The 16,872-nt window shown below is 51.5% G+C and overlaps 7 protein-coding genes across 8 annotated transcripts; 4 read left to right on the top strand and 3 right to left on the bottom strand.

Annotated features, from left to right (window-relative positions):
* The first annotated feature begins 90 nt into the window (after positions 1-90).
* Positions 91-2,739, top strand: LDX57_001216. 2 transcript variants are annotated; one of them, XM_046082856.1, is made up of 6 exons: positions 91-620; positions 718-879; positions 941-1,323; positions 1,395-1,488; positions 1,552-2,183; positions 2,268-2,739. In XM_046082856.1, the coding sequence occupies exons 1-6, from the start codon at positions 464-466 to the stop codon at positions 2,424-2,426; spliced, it is 1,587 nt and encodes a 528-aa protein (XP_045938813.1). In that variant the 5' UTR covers positions 91-463; the 3' UTR covers positions 2,427-2,739. The 2 variants fall into 2 exon arrangements, with proteins under 2 accessions (XP_045938813.1, XP_045938814.1); XM_046082857.1 differs by having other exon boundaries at positions 1,552-2,739.
* A 434-nt stretch (positions 2,740-3,173) lies between these two features.
* On the bottom strand, positions 3,174-4,980 carry LDX57_001215 (spermidine synthase; the record flags this gene model as incomplete). Its single annotated transcript, XM_046082855.1, has 3 exons — positions 3,174-3,569; positions 3,651-3,954; positions 4,034-4,980. The coding sequence occupies 3 exons, from the start codon at positions 4,978-4,980 to the stop codon at positions 3,174-3,176; spliced, it is 1,647 nt and encodes a 548-aa protein (XP_045938812.1).
* A 403-nt stretch (positions 4,981-5,383) lies between these two features.
* On the top strand, positions 5,384-6,830 carry LDX57_001214 (uncharacterized protein). Its single transcript, XM_046082854.1, has 3 exons — positions 5,384-5,591; positions 5,688-6,312; positions 6,360-6,830. Exons 1-2 carry the CDS (start codon positions 5,420-5,422, stop codon positions 6,137-6,139), a joined length of 624 nt encoding a protein of 207 aa, XP_045938811.1. The 5' UTR covers positions 5,384-5,419; the 3' UTR covers positions 6,140-6,312; positions 6,360-6,830.
* Positions 6,831-7,469: 639 nt separating this feature from the next.
* LDX57_001213 (putative serine/threonine protein kinase) lies at positions 7,470-8,716 on the top strand (the record flags this gene model as incomplete). The annotated part of the gene is made up of 2 exons (XM_046082853.1): positions 7,470-8,190; positions 8,259-8,716. 2 exons carry the CDS (start codon positions 7,470-7,472, stop codon positions 8,714-8,716), a joined length of 1,179 nt encoding a protein of 392 aa, XP_045938810.1.
* A 545-nt stretch (positions 8,717-9,261) lies between these two features.
* LDX57_001212 (putative AMP-binding enzyme) lies at positions 9,262-11,239 on the bottom strand (the record flags this gene model as incomplete). The annotated part of the gene is made up of 5 exons (XM_046082852.1): positions 9,262-9,389; positions 9,518-9,797; positions 9,877-10,923; positions 10,979-11,014; positions 11,069-11,239. The coding sequence occupies 5 exons, from the start codon at positions 11,237-11,239 to the stop codon at positions 9,262-9,264; spliced, it is 1,662 nt and encodes a 553-aa protein (XP_045938809.1).
* A 734-nt stretch (positions 11,240-11,973) lies between these two features.
* Positions 11,974-13,675, bottom strand: LDX57_001211 (SET domain protein). Its single transcript, XM_046082851.1, has one exon. The coding sequence runs from the start codon at positions 13,515-13,517 to the stop codon at positions 12,027-12,029; it is 1,491 nt and encodes a 496-aa protein (XP_045938808.1). The 5' UTR covers positions 13,518-13,675; the 3' UTR covers positions 11,974-12,026.
* Positions 13,676-14,466: 791 nt separating this feature from the next.
* On the top strand, positions 14,467-16,642 carry LDX57_001210 (uncharacterized protein). Its single transcript, XM_046082850.1, has 2 exons — positions 14,467-15,579; positions 15,640-16,642. The coding sequence occupies exons 1-2, from the start codon at positions 14,749-14,751 to the stop codon at positions 16,471-16,473; spliced, it is 1,665 nt and encodes a 554-aa protein (XP_045938807.1). The 5' UTR covers positions 14,467-14,748; the 3' UTR covers positions 16,474-16,642.
* Positions 16,643-16,872: the final 230 nt, after the last annotated feature.

Here is a 16,872-nt window from a genome sequence, read left to right as displayed (position 1 = left end):
GAGGTCAGGTCGGTACGGGCGGGAAGCGACTAAGCTGCAAAAAGTGCCTCCGCGGGAGGTCCCACCCGCAAGTTACTAACTCTTAATACTTCTCTACTCTACTATTGTTTACGGGGAGACCGACTTTCCCCTCTACCAACTGTCCGTTCCATTCAACCCTCCGCCAGGCAAACAACTTCTCCCACCCCCTTACGTCTCGTCAAAAATACCGACTGGCTTTGTCGGAAATACTTCCTTTGTTGGGAGGGGACGTCTGTGTGTCCATCGGCCATCGGCGCCGTATATCCCCTGACCCTGTCCGCCCGATAATCACGATAGTCGGAAACGAAGAACAACGAGCTACAAAGCGAGAACCCTCCGTGCTTAACGCGTCGAATCGGTCGGAGCGTGAACTTCAATCCTCTGGCAGGCACTTGGAATGGTTTGCGCCGGCTGAGAGCAAGTCGAATTTCAGAGACAGACAATGTCTACGTCCAGTCAATTTCACGGGTCGAAGCTCAGCACGGGGAACAACAGTCGACCGTCGAGTAAAGATGGACCGAAGAAGAATATCTGGTCGTCGATGCTGGACAGTGTCGCGAATGGAAAGCGCTTGCCTGAGAAGAACCTCCTGATTCTCGGTTCGTCCTGATTATTTTTCCCCCTTGCGACATGTCCAGGCCCATGCGCTTTTTGTCGGCGGTTTAACGTTGCTAACGGTGTCCGCTTGGATTCTAGGAGGTACGCCGGAGAGCCAGAGAGAGTTTCTAGAGACCTTTGCGGCCGACACGTCGGATCCTAACCTGGCAAACGAGAAACGGAAGGGCAGAGTTCCGCCTGTCGCCAATCAATTCGCACTGGGGTACACATATCTGGATGTGCTGGACGCCGACCAGGAAGGTAGGCAATCATGGGCGCCGTTGTGAATCCATTTGCCCTTGGTGGAGCTAATTGCCTCTAGATACGTTGGCACGCGTGTCCGCATATCTACTTTCCGAACCTTCGCTGTCCTTCGCGCCTCTCCTTAAACCCCTCCTGACCCCCAATTCAGTCCCGGAAACACTGGTGGTGATTCTTCTCGATTGGTCGGAACCGTGGATTTGGATCCGGCAGCTGAGGGAATGGGTCCGTCTCCTGCGACACGTGCTCATTTCTCTAGACGACGAGACGAAGATCGTGATGGAGGAAACCATGACAGAATGGCGAGACCGAAAGAGGGGCATGGATGCCAACTCGGCGGGCGCGCAGGGACTGACCAGTTCTGGCGGACCGGTGACGATACCTTTAGGCCCCGGTGAATGGGATGAGGGACTAGGCATTCCCATGTGTGTGGTTTGCCAGGGGGTATGTGATCTTGCCCTTAAAGAAAAGAAAATCGGATACAATATTGACCTTGAGGTTTTCAATCGCTACAGGCGGATAAGATCGAAAAGCTGGAGAAAGACCACAGCTGGCACGAGGAAGAATTCGACTTCATTCTTCAGTTCCTACGAACCATTCTTCTCAAACGTGAGGACCCATCTCCTTCTCTTACCGGGATGCTGTTGCGAATGGCGCTCTAATCGTTGACAGATGGCGCGTCTCTTATCTACACCACACCATTCCTCGCCAATTCCCTTCAGAGCCTCCTACATTCGTCCTTGGGGATACACTCGCTGTTGAAGAGACAATCACTCAAACATAACGTGATCGACCGGGATAAGATTCTGGTGCCATCGAACTGGGACTCATGGGGAAAGATTCGAATCATCCGAGATGGGTTCGATATGGAAGGAATCTCCACTGCGTGGTCGATTGAGATCCAAGAGCCCCCGGAGCCACTAACCTACGGACCCGTCGAGGAGGAAGAGCCTAAAGACGAGGCATCCGCCGGACTAGAGGACGGGACCAGCGCCGTGGCCATCTTCGAACAGACGATCAAGGATCCCAAGCGTGACACCTCGCTGGCGCTCGCCAGCCAACAAAGCAAGAAGAAGATCGAGGTTGAGACCACTGACATGCAGACGTTCTTCAGCAAACAGCAAGAACTCCTGGAGCAACTCAAGATCGAAGATGAGAAGGACCGCGCCGTCAACAAAATGCCGCCTCAGCTGGAAATGTCGCCTCTGGAGGACAACGGCCGCGTCAACGAGCACATCGGCCCCGTGCAGTTCAACATGGGTGGAATCCAGGTCGACGCCGATGACATGTTACGAAAACTCAAGGTCCGTACCCATGCCAACAGACCAAATTTCGTGTCCTCCCTTCCCTCAGACCCGGAAAATTAACCATCTATTTATAAATTTCAGGAGAGAGAGGCCAGTCGTGCTCAAACCCAAAGGAAGGAAACGGTCTCGTCGCCTCCGGCCCCCGGCAACGAAAAGGCTCACAACCAAGCCCTGGCGAACTTCTTCGCCGGCTTAGTCAAGAAACCATCTGGAAGTCCACGAGGTAGTCCGTCGGCGTAGTAGGAGTCGGAGTTCTGTACGGAGTAGGAAGAAGAGAAGGGAGAGAGATATCGTATGGACTGTGACGGTGACGGACTTCTTTCTTCTATACAACTTTTCACCATCCATTTCCATTTTCAACCTCCTTTTTTGGATTGTACTTTTATTTTATCATTTTTTATGCCCCTACCTTGCGCACAGTACATATTTGAAATACTGGCTTGGCGAGACGCTCTTTTTTGTTTTTGATACCAGAATGGATTTGTGGCTGGATCAGGAGTCGAGAAAGAGGGATAGCATATGTGAATCAATCGATTTCTTATAAATTATCGGATTTATAGTGTTTGAGTGTTTCATCACTGCATATTTAGAACTTTTGTTTGTATCCTGCTATATTCGATCATCGCCGTCCCTGCTACAGGATGTCTCAACTACGTGTCTTGTAATTAGATCCCCGATTCAGTCGCCCTCTCCCTCTCAATCGAAGTTTTCAGTATTGGATGGGGGTGGCATTTTGAATTTTAATATCTGATAATGGGTCATGGTATCTGAATCACTAAGGGTTATCTTGGCTACAAGAAACTCGTCAGACTGCCGAAGCCGGTCAATGTCGTTAACTTTTGGAGTAGTTAAATGATCGGTCAAAACTAGATATCTCACATATCACCAAACAAAGCAATCCCAACTCTATAATACAATATATCATCCTTTTCTATATCTCAAGCCCAGACTATAAAGATAATCTCAGGGGTAACTGAAGGAGATAGATTACCAATTCTCCCAAACCGCAGCGGGCAACACCTTCCTCATAATCTCCCAGTGCTGCAACGCGCCCTGATCCTGCCACCTGTGCAGTTTGCCCGTCTCCTTGGCCCTCAGAACCGCGCGACCGCCCTCACTAACAGACATGAACGCCGACGCGTCGACCTCGTGCTTGGGCATCAGGTAGGTCTCGCGGAACTTGCTGCGCAGGTAGTCGCCCGGGACGGGGTCGCGGAAGGTCAGGGGCGAGGGAGACTTCTTGCAGAAGATCACCATGTTGGTGAAGTCGGCGGTGTCGGCGTTGCCCACTTCTTCGCGGAAGATACGGCATGAGGGGAAGACGGCTTCGATGGTGCGGACGGTCAGCGCGGCGGGGTATTGGGAGACGTCGCCGGCGTAGTTCTGGAGGGGTTTGGTTAGTATTGGGTTCTCGGTAGGGAAAGGAAAGGGATGCGTGTGGCAGAAGAGAGAAGGGGACCATACGATGGCAATCACGCCGTCATCTTTCAGAAGGGCGTTCAGACCCTGCAGGAACTCGATGGTGAAAAGATCGACGGGCTCCGCGCCGCCGGTGAAGACGTCATGCACGATGTAGTCGTATTGGGCGGCCGAGGATTCCTGGGCGCGACGGACGAAGACCGTGGCATCTTCAATGGCGGGAATGTGGTTGGCCGGAAGGTCAAAGTATTCCAGGGCGAACTTGTGCACGATGGGGTCGATCTCCACGACGGTGGTTTCGATGCCGTGTGTGATGAGCGCAGCGGGAGTAGTGCCGACGCCGAGACCGCTGGTATTAGTTAGCAGGATGTTCATGGGGAGGTTGAACTATGATTTGAAGGGCTAGGAGACAGGGTGACGGAGCATACATAACAAGAGCTTTGCTGTCCGCGTCAACGCGGGGCACGCCGCTGTCAGGTTCCACGAGTCGAATGGCCTCCAGCATGGTGAAAACGGCGTAGATGGGGTCCTTGACTTCGGGCTTGTAGTTACGGTAGACCTTAGTCCACTGGCCGCCAAGCAGACTGTGATCGCAGCGCATCACACGGAAGCCATCTTCTAGATTATCCAGAACGGAGATGTACCCGGTGGAAGAGTCCTGACGGGCGACCAGGGCGAAACCTTCGGTGCGGATGGCTGAGTCCATAGCTGCAGTGGTGCGGCCAAGTGGCAGATGGACATTGGAAGTAAAGGAAAAGATGATGGACGGGATGGCCAGGATCAAGAGCTTGGAGGGCACAACGGCAGAACACAAGCCCGCAATGAGAAGCTGCAGGCCAGTTCGGGAGAGAAAGAACGTCACTCCCAGGGTGACGGAGGTGAACGCTTTGGCAAGGTGCTCGCCGATCGAGTAAACGACATAGGAGGCCAAAAGAGGAGCATGTTCCATGACGAGATCACCGTGACGGTCAAGGTTCAGGCCAGACTGCATCAACTTCCCGGCGCAGGCCACGGAGAGCAGCAGGAACGGATAGAACGCAATGGCCGTGGTGATTAGAGGTCCCGTCGGGTTGCCGAGCTCGGAACTCTGCTGAAACAAGAGATACTGAATAGTAGGAATCCAGAAGGCCATGACAGGCAACAGGTAAACAGCGCGGCGAGCCGACAGCTTCTGGACATGGTCCTTCAGGAACCAACCGGCAGCGGCAACGATGGCGACCCCGTAACCATGGAAGATATGGGACGGACCAGAGCCGTAGACGGGGGCCAGGTTCAACAAGAACACATATGAGGAAAAGGCAGTGAGGGCCAGTAAAGCGGCGGCCGTCGACAACTGCTTCCTGTTGCGCCGCTGCAGCATATCTGCGAAAGCCATGGCGTCACAACTGAGGATCTCCCAGGCGTAATGGGAGGTTTACTTTTGGCTGGAAGGGTTGGTCAATATAGAACAATCATCGCAAGCAAAGGAGTTATTTTTTTTTGTTTGATAGGGAGAGGGATATGACAGGGTCGAGGGGAATTGTTTGAACTAAACAAGATTGGACATTAGCAGGACTCACCAGAAGACCCGGTGGGCAAAGGAAGTGAAACCGACCGGTTCACCCTCTGCTGCCAATAATATCAATCAGTCCGGTATGATGAATGAAGGAAGTGGATTCGTGCTGGAGAAATGATTCTTAGTAACGGAAATGAATGATGCCACTCCGCATTCTGCCGCTGCTTTCCGCTCGGTGCCTCCGCTTTCTTTCGCCCTCTCTCTCTCGTGCTTGTGTTGTTACTTTTCTCTCATTGCATTGTTCGTCGCATATTGCACCATGCCATTATTCCCTGAAGGAACGGGGCTAAAACCAGAGATGAACCCCTCGATTGATTCAGCCGTGCCGACGACCACTGTGCCTCTCTCGCGAGAAACGCAGGTGAAGAATCGGCGCAAACGATATTTAGACGCGCATCCCGAGTATTTCTCGGCTGATCTCGAGCTTGCTGGTCCGCTCGCTCTTTCCCAGTTTCGTTCCTTTGTGACTGGCTGAACTGTCAGGAGCAAGGAGGAAGGCCTTCCAAGCTAATCTTCCAGCCTTGCAGACCCGTTGCTGTACGATCGCCTAATCCGCCGTTTCCAGACGCCGGCTGAAAGAGAAGCCGAAGGACGCGCCAAAGGGTTCTCGGGGGTGCTTCAAGCCGACCTGTGTCGTTCGGAGGCCAAATTCGATGCCCTTTCACATCCAGACCCCCATGCCTTGTTCAGCTATACTCGCGGACCCAACGGGGAGATTCTCGCGGAAGAGCGGGACGAGATTCCGCCGAGTAAAGAAGAGGGGGAGAAGCTGTGGCGATGGGAGATGACATTGCGGTTTATCCGCGGAGAAGACGAAGACTTTGAGTATCCGAATGTCGACGATAATGACGAGTATGACGATTGGAATGAGGAGCAGGAGCGATACTTCGAGGATGAGGAACCGGAATGGGTGGTGGACCAGGCCAATGGAGATGTCAAATCTCAGCTGCAAGGAGAGACGGGCATCCAGGATTTCTGAAGTCACTGGAAGCATGAAATACTGCTTTCTACCTTGTATTGCTTGGCTTTCGAGAAGTGGTTACAGCCCATGTTTCCAAATTACGCCCGTCTCGCTTTGGGTATGTCGCTGCCGACGAGTTCTGAAAATTGGACTCGACAGAGCATGGTGGCATGTGATGGACACCCAGTAATGTACTCAGGACTCCATTGTTGCTTCAACCACATACTCACGATGCCAGGAATAAACAGCCTGCGCTGCATCTCTCGATGCTCGATAAAGTCGTGGTGAACTGGCTTACAATCTGCCGGGTACGTCCTCTCGTTGGCAGCGGCGCCTGTGCAGTTAATGCCTGCAAGCCTATATGGTGTGTCATTCACTCCCTCCAGAGAACGTTCCATCTCCTATGCATCTTTTCCGATCTCATCTGGTCATTGCCCGGTGACATTGGACCACTGAGTCTCAAATCTACCATACCTTTGCTATATGGCCTTGCCTTTACGCTACGGTCCGAGAAAGTCCAGAGATTTTGATTACTGGGTCTTTCTTACGTGCAAAGGCAATGGTGTTTGGGGCTCATGGATGGTGTATATCACTCTTCAAAGATTATGTGCTTGTGTATAGTCTGAGAACTGTTAAGTCATAGCTGTTGATAGAATATAACTTATTACAAAATACTCATAGGCCTCTCTGGTTTGATACCATGAACACTACTTAAAGATGCACCATCATCATCACCGTTGTCATGCACAACATCAGTTTATGCACACCAGGGAGACCCGGGTGCGCACTGGAGTTTAGGCTCCTTTTTGGACTCGGTGTTAATCTAGGTCCTGCATAAAAACCTCGCCAAACCACATCCTCTTCCTTGGCGTCATAGCGGAAGTTCTGTTCCGGGCTCTGGAAGTCGCTATTTCCAAGCCTCGAACACTGGGTTCTTAGGACATGTCGTCAAGGCACCGGACGGGGAAGCCGCCATGGATCATCTGCTCCTCAGGGTTGACCAACTTGAAATGGGATGCCCGATGCTAGAATGGCTATTTCCTGTGGCTCCAGTCCCTGTTCCATGTCCGTCACCTAGGGCCGAAAGTGATTTGGCTCGATTCACATGACTGTGAAGCCGGGCGATGATGAGTGACTTCGGTCATCGAACTCGCTTGCCCTAACTTAGCTCCCCTGAGTCACTCCCTCCCTCGTCCTCTCCCCATCTATCGGACTGCATCTTGCTCATTCACAGAACTCCATCTATTTCCATTAACATCGAATCCAGCTTTTGGCTGGGACTTGCGTTCGCTTACAAGAACATTCGTTAAAACCTTTTACCCTTGTTTCTCTTCTCTTTTCTTTCAAAATGCCTGCTGCAGCTATCAAGTCCAGTAGAAGCACTTCCATAAAGGCTCGCATGGCTCCACTTAAGAGACTGCGAATCCCATCACCCAAACCGGTGGCCCGTCTGCGACTAACTCATCCGCGACGACCTTCTATTTGTGATGCTCCCAGCCTCAAGGCTGAGTTCATCCACAAGCGTCTTTCCTTCTTTGCCCCGGAGAAGCTCGGCGAGGGGGGCTGGGGCCAAGTCCATCTGATGCACGAGAGACAGAGCAAACGGCGCTTTGCAGTCAAGGAGGTATTCAAGGTCTCCGGGGAGAAGGAGCAAGAATACGCAGACCGAATCTACGATGAGTTTGACATCGCCAGCCGGTTAAATCATCCCAACGTGATCAGAACCTACCGGCTCCGTGCTCGTCGCTGTCGCTGGTGCATCGTCATGGAGTACTGTCCCAATGGCGACGTATGCGATCGCCTCGCGGCGAACCAGCTCAAGTATAACGAGGTGCTGTGTCTCTTCAAACAGCTCCTTTACGGCGTGGAGTACCTGCACAGTCAGGGCGTCGCTCACCGCGACATCAAGGTTGACAATCTGCTTCTCAACGAGGTCGGTCATCTCAAAATCGCCGACCTCGGCCTTGCGACGACAGGTGAGCCCTTTTACCTATCTGACCCTCTAAGCAGATGCTTTGGGGACTGTGGTACTCCGGTGATGCAGCCTCCTGAGATATTGAAAGGCGAACGTAAGTTTCAAGTCCATCCATCCATCCATCCATCCGCCTTAGTGGTCACCCTTCTGACATCTCTCTAGCAGAATACTACGACGGTCGCGCATTTGACGTCTGGTCGTGCGCCATGAGCTGTCTGTTCATGCTTTACCCTCACCGCGCGGGCTCGAAAGTCGGCACGCCCAGCGACAAGCTCGAACAAGAGCAAGAGTGCTTGCGCAACTGGGCGCACCACCTGAAATCAGATTATTGGTCTCTTCTTCCCGAGGCTCGAAAACTCGGGGGCTTCCTCTTCACCCTCCCCGACGCCCGCCTTCGACAGCTCCTGCTCAAAATGCTGCACCCGCAGCCTACCAAGCGCCTCAGTGCATCCCAAGCATTGAACGACCCCTTCATCCGCCAAATCGAATGCTGCTGCCCGGCGCCAAATAGCAGAGATCAGGAGCCTCCGGCTCGACATTATCACGGGCCACCTCGTTTCATGCTTCCCGTGAGACTTTCGTTGAATTGTTGCGGGATCAAAGATCCTCGGAAGGACTGAGGATGGCTTTTCCATTTTCCTCCTTTCTTTCCCCACAAAAAAAAGAAGAAAGGATTTTGTTTTTTATGCCTACCTCGGGTAAATATGGTTTGATTTATTAATTGTGCCAAGATCTTGGATAGAAAGCTTGGATTCTACTGCATGGATGGAGTTTTGGGATGCGATTTTGGACTGGCACTTAGCATGTATGATGGGGGGACAACCTATTTTGTATTGTGAATTCAGTTTGTATTATGTCCTCAGTCTTCTTTTCTCTGTAATTGGAAATAAAATCATTTGGTTCCCACCGTTTGTTGGCTTACGTAGGGTTACTGATACACGGTAACAATGTTCCGCCTACGCGCATCTCGCTTAGGTGCAGGGTGTTTTCATTTCCATGACCTATGTATTACCTACATATCCGGGTTATCGGGTGACATGTCTAGATGACGATACTATGGTGCTGTAGCTGCATCGAAGAATGACTCACCAAGAACCTTTGGGACGAACTCTAATTAGCTAAATAACCGAAACTTTGAACAGGTTATACATTCGCTCAGCTCAGCTCAGCTCGTAGCGTTCCTCTTCTTCAAGATCTTGATCGCGTCTTCTTTTAGTCTGAATTTCTGGATCTTGCCGCTTGCGGTTTTGGGGAATGTTTCGGATGGAGAGAGGAAGAAGATGTATTTTGGTACTGAGATTGACATGGTTAGTTGACGTTCCATTTTCTGGTTCAGTGCATATTATTTCATTCCTTTTCTTTTCCTTTTCTTTTGGGAAGGCAGGGAGATCAGACTCATGACAATGAGAGGAAAGATTTACCTAGATGATTGCTTAGACGCTCACTGACCCACTTCTTAACTTTCTCGCTGGACTTTTCTTCGTCGATTTGGCCACGGGGAATGATGAATGCCGCCACGGCCTCACCATAGCGCTCGTCTGGAACCCCCACGACCGAAACATCTGACACCTCAGGGTACGTGAGCAGGCAGTTCTCGACTTCCAGCGGGTGGATGTTTTCGCCGCCGCGGATGATCAGATCTTTAATTCGGCCTGTGATGGCGATGTAGCCGTCTCTTGAGAGGGTGGCTTCGTCGCCTGTCTTTTGGGAGCGTTAGTCTATCTTGTGGCCTTCTATAGGGCTCTGGGGTGGAGGGTTACGTAAGGAACAGGGGACTCACCAACATCCATACCTTCCCTTGCTCGTCTGCGATCATCACATCGGACGTCTTCTGCGGATCGTTCCAATACTCCTTCATCAGGAGATAACCGCTGACTGCTAGCTGGCCGGGTGTATTGACGGGGAGGATCTGGCTTGGATCGGCGGGATTGGTGATCTTAGCTTCGACGTGCGGCATTAATCGACCGACTGTATTGATGCGTTTGTCGATGGGGTCATCGGTCGTAGTCATAGCAGACACGGGACTGGTCTCCGTCATGCCGTAGCAGATAGTCAGCTCGGTGAGATTAAGCACTCGGTGTAGCTTTTTCATCAGCTCGGCTGGGATGCTACTTCCTGCGGCGATGCCAGTGCGGAGATACTCGAACCCTTCGGACGAGATCTCCCCGTCTTCGAGGAGATTGAGCTCCTCAAGGAACATGGTCGGGACGCCGTAGAGAGCGGTGCATTTCTCCTCTTGCACGGCGGTTAGGGCGGCCTTTGCGTTGAAGGATTCGGTGGGGAAGACGATGGCTGACCCGTGCGTCGCGGTAGCCATGTATCCAAGGACGGATCCGAAGCAGTGGAAGAGTGGTGGAGGGCAGCAGATGACGTCCTGAGGGGTCAGGCGCATTCGGTCACCGATCTGGGAGCCGTTGTTGAGGATCGAGCGATGACTGAGACAGGCGGCTTTGGGCATAGCAGTGGTGCCGGATGTGAATTGTATGTTGACGATGTCGTGGGGTGAGAGGCTCTGAGGCGGGAGGGTGCTGATATCGGTAGTGGCGGAGGATATGACGGATGAGTAGGGGGTAAGAGACTTATATTCGGAGCTGTTAACTCGGCCGCTGGAGTTGTCCACGAATATGACGCGTTGGAGCGAGGGAATCAATTCGGACTCCAACTTTGCTGTCTCGAGGTCCTGAACAATATGCTTGAGAAGGGGGATGTTGCTCCGTGGTTGCTTTCTTGGGAGATTGGACTCGGCGCTGACTATGAAATGACTTGTATCGAGGTGGTTCAACGCCGAGACTACTTGGGCTGAGTTGAACGAAGGATTTATGGGGACCTATACCAGAACATTAGGAAATCGCGTGAAAGGCTTACTCGTGCACGAGACTTACGAGAATAGCTCCAAGCTTGAACAGCGCATAAGTCGCCTATACAGCAATGATTAGATCTAATTGAAATGAGACAAGCGAGGGGGTTCATACAATAGCATGTTCCATGGAATTCCCCAACATTACTGCAACACGGTGCCCTTTGCGGACACCCACAGACTCAAGGCCTCGCGCAAGGGCATTGCTCTTGGCGTCCAGACCTGCATAGGTTACTCTGTCATTTTGATGCTTTGAAATGACACTGAGTGAAGACATTAGCTGCATGTTTGGTCGAATTGAAGAAGCGAAGCAACTCACGCTGCTCGATCACCATATGACTGGACGATCTTGGAGAAATGTTCGCCAATTGTGGATTCTAACAAGGGGGGCTTATTTCGGTCAGCAGAGCTCACTCAACTTAATGATCCCTGGTACATACCTCTGTTGGTCCCCGGGCATAGCTCTGGGTCAATAAGCTTCTCCTGCTGCGAGTGAGTACACCTCCGACTTGGCATCGACCCAATTGGCGATGTAGAGGACGCATTTTCGATCGATATGCGACACTGATATGCATTGCAAGTCTGAGCCAGACAGTGAGAGGGTCATAAGTTCAAGCGAAGCTGTTTCTTGTTGGACGAAGTCGAAAGGAATACCCCTTGCTTCCCCTGTACATACATCGGATGTCGCCAGAGGACAGTGGTAGACGTAGATCTAGATGCGGGGAGACCGTAAATGACGGGCACCACGCAGAGATACTGGAGCTAGGACAATTGTAATACGATACTGGAGCAAATATTGGGTCGAGATAGAGAGAGAAGAAGTCCGAAATGCATTGGAATGCGAGAACTTCAAGAAACTGGAGTGTTTGGCTTCCCCGCACGTGCAGCGGGTGCGGGGGCGGTTCGCCTAGCCGAATCTCTTACTTAAATTAAACTCTTACTCCGGAAACTCTTCAACTTGGACTGACTTCGTCGGTCGATCGACACTGCCGACGGTATGTTCCGAGTTATTATTCTTCCCCCTGATCCCCCATTGAATCTCGACATCTAGATAAATCGCTGACAACCTAGGTTTAGTCTTTTTTGTACATGCAATTCGGCTCTCCGCATTGGCACCACCGGCCAAGTGATGGCCAGTACCATTCCCCATAGCTGATGGTGAGTTCCTCAAAGATAGAGATGTCCCGGAGGGCCTCCACTGTCATTCGCACCCGATTCCCTATGGTCCGATACTCAAACTCGGTACTGGGGTTACAGGAATGATTGATAAATCGAGTCCAGTTCCCCTTGAACTGGGACGATATACTTGCAAGCACGGGTTCACCATCGGCCTCGGTCTGAAGATAAAGACCGTAAACGACATCGTCATGATCACCGGGTTGGATTTCCCCCACGTATTCCGCCAAAAGCTCCCCTTTCTTGAAGTTTGTCAAAGCCCGAATCCCTGTCCCCTTTGCGGGATAATCGACTAGTTCGACCAGACCTGCTACCAGACGACCCGGCTTGCAGTCACAGAGCTCGCTCGACCCGCAAAGGGCGCAGTCACCGTGTCTCTCCTGACGGAGGGTGGGGTCCTCCACCTCTCGACCGTCTGCGGCCCAATTCGCTGGGTCGAATAAACACTCGTCCATATGTTCCTGTAGTCGGCGTTTATAGGATGGCCTGCGCAGTCCGCCGCTTATGGTTCGCACAAAATGGTGCGGATGATCCTTGCCGATCCACTTATAAACCCACTTCAGGTGCTTCCTGAGTTCCGGGATGGGGTGATTGGAGTATCGGAGCAGCAGACCGCGCCAATCCAGGTTCCGCAATCGAGCGAAATAGACCACGCTTTCTGAGTTCTCTCGAATCAGGACGAGCAGTTTCTTCCAAACTGCGGGATCCGTCTCCTCTAAACATGCTCTGCGAAATGCTTCCGCCCACGCGCAGATTGCCAGAGTCCTCCACCCGAAATTGCGGACAAATCGCGCGATATTCCTCACCTCGCGTGCTTCCTTCTCGGCGGGATTCAGGGCATTTAACTTATAGTCAACTGCCATGCGCACCAGCTTCTGTGCCTCGTTGTGCTGCGACCGGTAGAATGCGAGCTGATTTTGATCATTGTTGTTCTTCGACACGAGGCCCTGGATTAAGCATATATTGTTGATATCCCAGTAGATCGCAGCGATAATCTCGGTAGCCCGCCGGGAAGGCTGGATTTTAGGCTCGTCAAGCTTCAGATTGAGAAAGATCTTGGGTTTCTTCAGGACCCGTGGCTGAAGGATCAAGTCTCCCGGTTCACTGGCCTTTCGTTTCCTGCTGGTTGTCTCCTTTTCAGGCGCCTGGTCGGTAGAATTGTTACGGGACTCCTGAGCCTCTGGGGCTGTGTCGGTGCTTTGGGCTTTCGACTTCTTGCCAGCTGGTCGGCCCTTTGAACGCTTTTTGGCCTTCTTGACTTTTGAGATCTTGCCAGCCGCCTGCGCTTTTGATACCTTCGCGGTCGCCTGGACCTTTTGCTTCTTGCCGGTTGTCGTGGCTTTCAAACTTTTGTTAGTTCTCTGACTCTTTGCCTTTTTTGGAGCCATGATTAGTGTAATAGAGTACAAGAAATCTAGATTGCGAGGGTGTTAACGAGTAATGGCAGTTTAATGTGGTGTACTTCTAGGTTTGAGGCGTCTTGCATTATATATTCCGTGTTTATGTTTGCCATGTATAGCGTTCACGGTATTTGTTCTATGCGGGTCTGCTTGTTTGATTGCTTTGAGCACAATACAATTTGTTTGTCTTTTTGTGTACTTTGGGTTACAAAGAAGGACATTCGCTGTGAAGTGCTATGGATATTATAGAGTAAGGGGCTCGGTCACATTAATCTGTCAAAGAAAGGCTCTGATATTCTTTTTGTTTCTTGAGTTGTCATGTAGCTATGATGAAACGACTTTGATATGCCTCACAGTTGAACACAACAAGATCTGGTCATTGTGTTGCCAAAAACAAAGCAAAGAGAGACAAAGAAGTATTAAAGTAAAGAATACCTCTCTGAAAACCTGTTCTATGAAGCAAAAAACAGTTGATTTAGAGTCATGGTTTCCTGGTCATGAAAATTGAATGAGAACCTTGCGAAATACATACGGAGGACATTTATATATCACAGAAGTCCATGGGCAGATAAGCATTGATAAGCACAGGCTCGGCACAGACTAAGTGATATCACCTGTAGGGATCATGCTGTCTTGATATTCCAGGAAGATCAACTGAAGGATCCCAACATGTACATGTACCTACCTACACAGTACAGTATACAGCCTTCTAGTACCTAAGGTTAGGGCTTCGATAAGCCTGACGGCCAAGGCAGTAACCGCGGCAGCCTGATCGTTGAGGCCTCGTGTTGGGTCCACTCATGTGACTCGACGGCGGGCGTCGGGGACCCAAAGAGGCTTAGCGGGCCTCGTCGGGATCCGTAAGGGGGAAAGCGCGGAGGCGGGCAGGTTTGACCCCGTCAGATTCAGGCATCCCTCGATCTATCGTCGTCGTCGTTGTCTCTCTTCCTTCTTCTTATTCCCACGGACTGCCAGTTCTCGTCGCTTTCCTTAGTCATTTCTTTGCCTTAGAACGTCTGGCCTCGAGCTCAACGCTTGTCAAGATACTCTCGCTCCTTTACGCTGGAACTTGACCAGATTGTCTTACAGAAGAAAAAGACCCCTCGACTTTGACTCTACTAGTCCCTGATCCGGAATAGCACAGTTCCCCTGGATCCTCTCAATTTCTCTCTATACGACCCATTATAATTTGTGAACTTCAATTGCTGTTTTATATATCATGTCGGCCAACCAATTGCTGTGTCAAATGGATTCCTCGTCGCACCAGAACGAATGGTATGACTTTGACAGCTTTCTCGAGTTTCCCTCGGGCGATCTTGATAGCAATTCCACCTCGGTAGATTCAATCTCCCCCAAGGACTTGGATCTGAGCTACACCGAGGCGGATGCGACCAACTGGAACTCCAACCTCGGCGCCTGCTCCCAGGCATCATTCCCGGAATTGGTGGACTGTCAGAACCTGTTCGGAGAGTACACTCTCGGCACCGAATCCATCGCGAACCCTAACGAGACCCTGCAACTCCTCTCGTCATCCGAGGCTGAAGGGTTCATGGGTCCGACCTATGATGCCACGTGGTCGCCTGAATTCCCAGGCCACAATGAGCAGTTCTACTCGACCATTCGCCAGATGGTAGAGTCGCAGGCAGCGACCGGTGCGGGTTACGCCTCCAAAAAGGAGAAGCGCATCGAAGCATCCATTGCGCTGCATATGCAGCGGCTCCAGGATGTGTCTCTGCCCGACATCGATCTGTTCTCGGACTCAAACACCTCATTCCCTTCGCCGTGCTGGTCGGAGACTGCCCGACCAAATGCTTCTATTGACGGGAGCCCCGCTACCACCCTCCTGTCCGAGCCCACCAGCAAATCTCCTACACCTCCCTCCACGTTAGATGCTTCCTCCGGAGGGATGGAGCTCGTTTTAGATTTGAACATGAACACCGCTTCTAACGTACCGAAGAAGCAAAAGCCTCGATCGCGGGCCCAGAAAGAGAACTACATCAAGGTTCGTAAGCACGGTGCTTGCGAGAAACATAGAAAACAGCACAAAAGAGTATGTCTCCCGTTATTTGAGTCGGACTTACCTGGCAACGTGTTCGCTAACTGGACCTAGTGCAACTGCCTTGAAACTACGATTTCTCGTGTTGAGATGGCTGGGTCGCTTCTTTCTACCACGAACGAGGTACTAAGACCGATGAAGCATGCTCCACAGCTTTATGTTCGCGGCCAGGACCACGACAGACTTCTCCTACAAACGGCACTGAGACAGAGCAACACGCAACAGTGTGTGAAGTCGGCAGTTTCTGTGGATCGCGGCGGCTCTACCCCCGGCGTCTCGTCGCCCGAGTCGAGCACTACGAGACACTCGCCATGCCATGTGCAGCGCCCCGTTAGCTCTTCTGATCAAGGAACAATGCTACAGGTACGGTCGTCCATCAGGGAATACATACCTAGGGGCGGCGTTAACAACGTTCCTTCGTCGACGGGACTGCTTGCAAGCCACACAGTACAAGAATCGTCTACGGCCCAGCCCGTCCAACGACCAAGCACGGTGCAGGCGACGAGGCGTCAACCGCTTTCCAATCGCGCGTCTCCAGAACTATGCACGGTTGTGCATGGACACGACCACGATCAGGTTCTCCGCCAAGGAATTCTTCAGAGATGGCGTCTACGACCTACAAGCGAAACGGGACAAGAATGCGTGCAACTACAGACTGTACAGCGTACGCAGGGCTTAAACGCCCCGGACAACGATGGATTCGTTGCCGAACAGCGTCTGTCCCTCCTGTCTATTTACACGGGACTGTACAATACTGCATTTGCATTCTCCCGCTTCTGGCAAAAGTCGGCATCAGTCACCTCATGGGCAGGAATCCTTCTAGAAAGGTTCCTGATTGTCTCTTCTAAACAATTTTGGTTTGTTCGGAAGGGATGGGGACTGAATTAGCCCGGCGTTGTGGTCTGATTTTGGGTCTGTCTGTTCATTGAGCGTGTTCGTTTGATTTGTCCTGTTATCTAGCGGTGGTTTGAGGTTTTTGTTCTTGATTCCATGATGTTTAATATCCCTGTGAAAAGTATGTTTGTATTAGATACTAGTAATTGATCGTTTTGTCTATGCTCTCTGTTTGACTGGAGATCCCATGACTGCGGATGACCTGGCAGTCCCGGCTGATGTTCGCCGCAAGCAGCAACCACCGTGGGAACAACCACCACGACGCGGACTGTTACTTCTTCAACCTCTTTTCTTCATGGACCTCAGCCCTACTCGCTATATCTCTTGATGAGACCATCGACGTGTCTTAAATGATAAAAATATTGCCCTTCGATCCTCTCTTTCCTCCGGGCG

This window comes from Aspergillus melleus (assembly GCF_016097325.1).
Source record: "Aspergillus melleus strain CBS 546.65 chromosome Unknown contig1, whole genome shotgun sequence".
NCBI lineage: Eukaryota > Fungi > Ascomycota > Eurotiomycetes > Eurotiales > Aspergillaceae > Aspergillus > Aspergillus melleus.
Note: the sequence above shows the minus strand (reverse complement) of the source record. Positions and strands in the feature narration are given on the sequence as shown.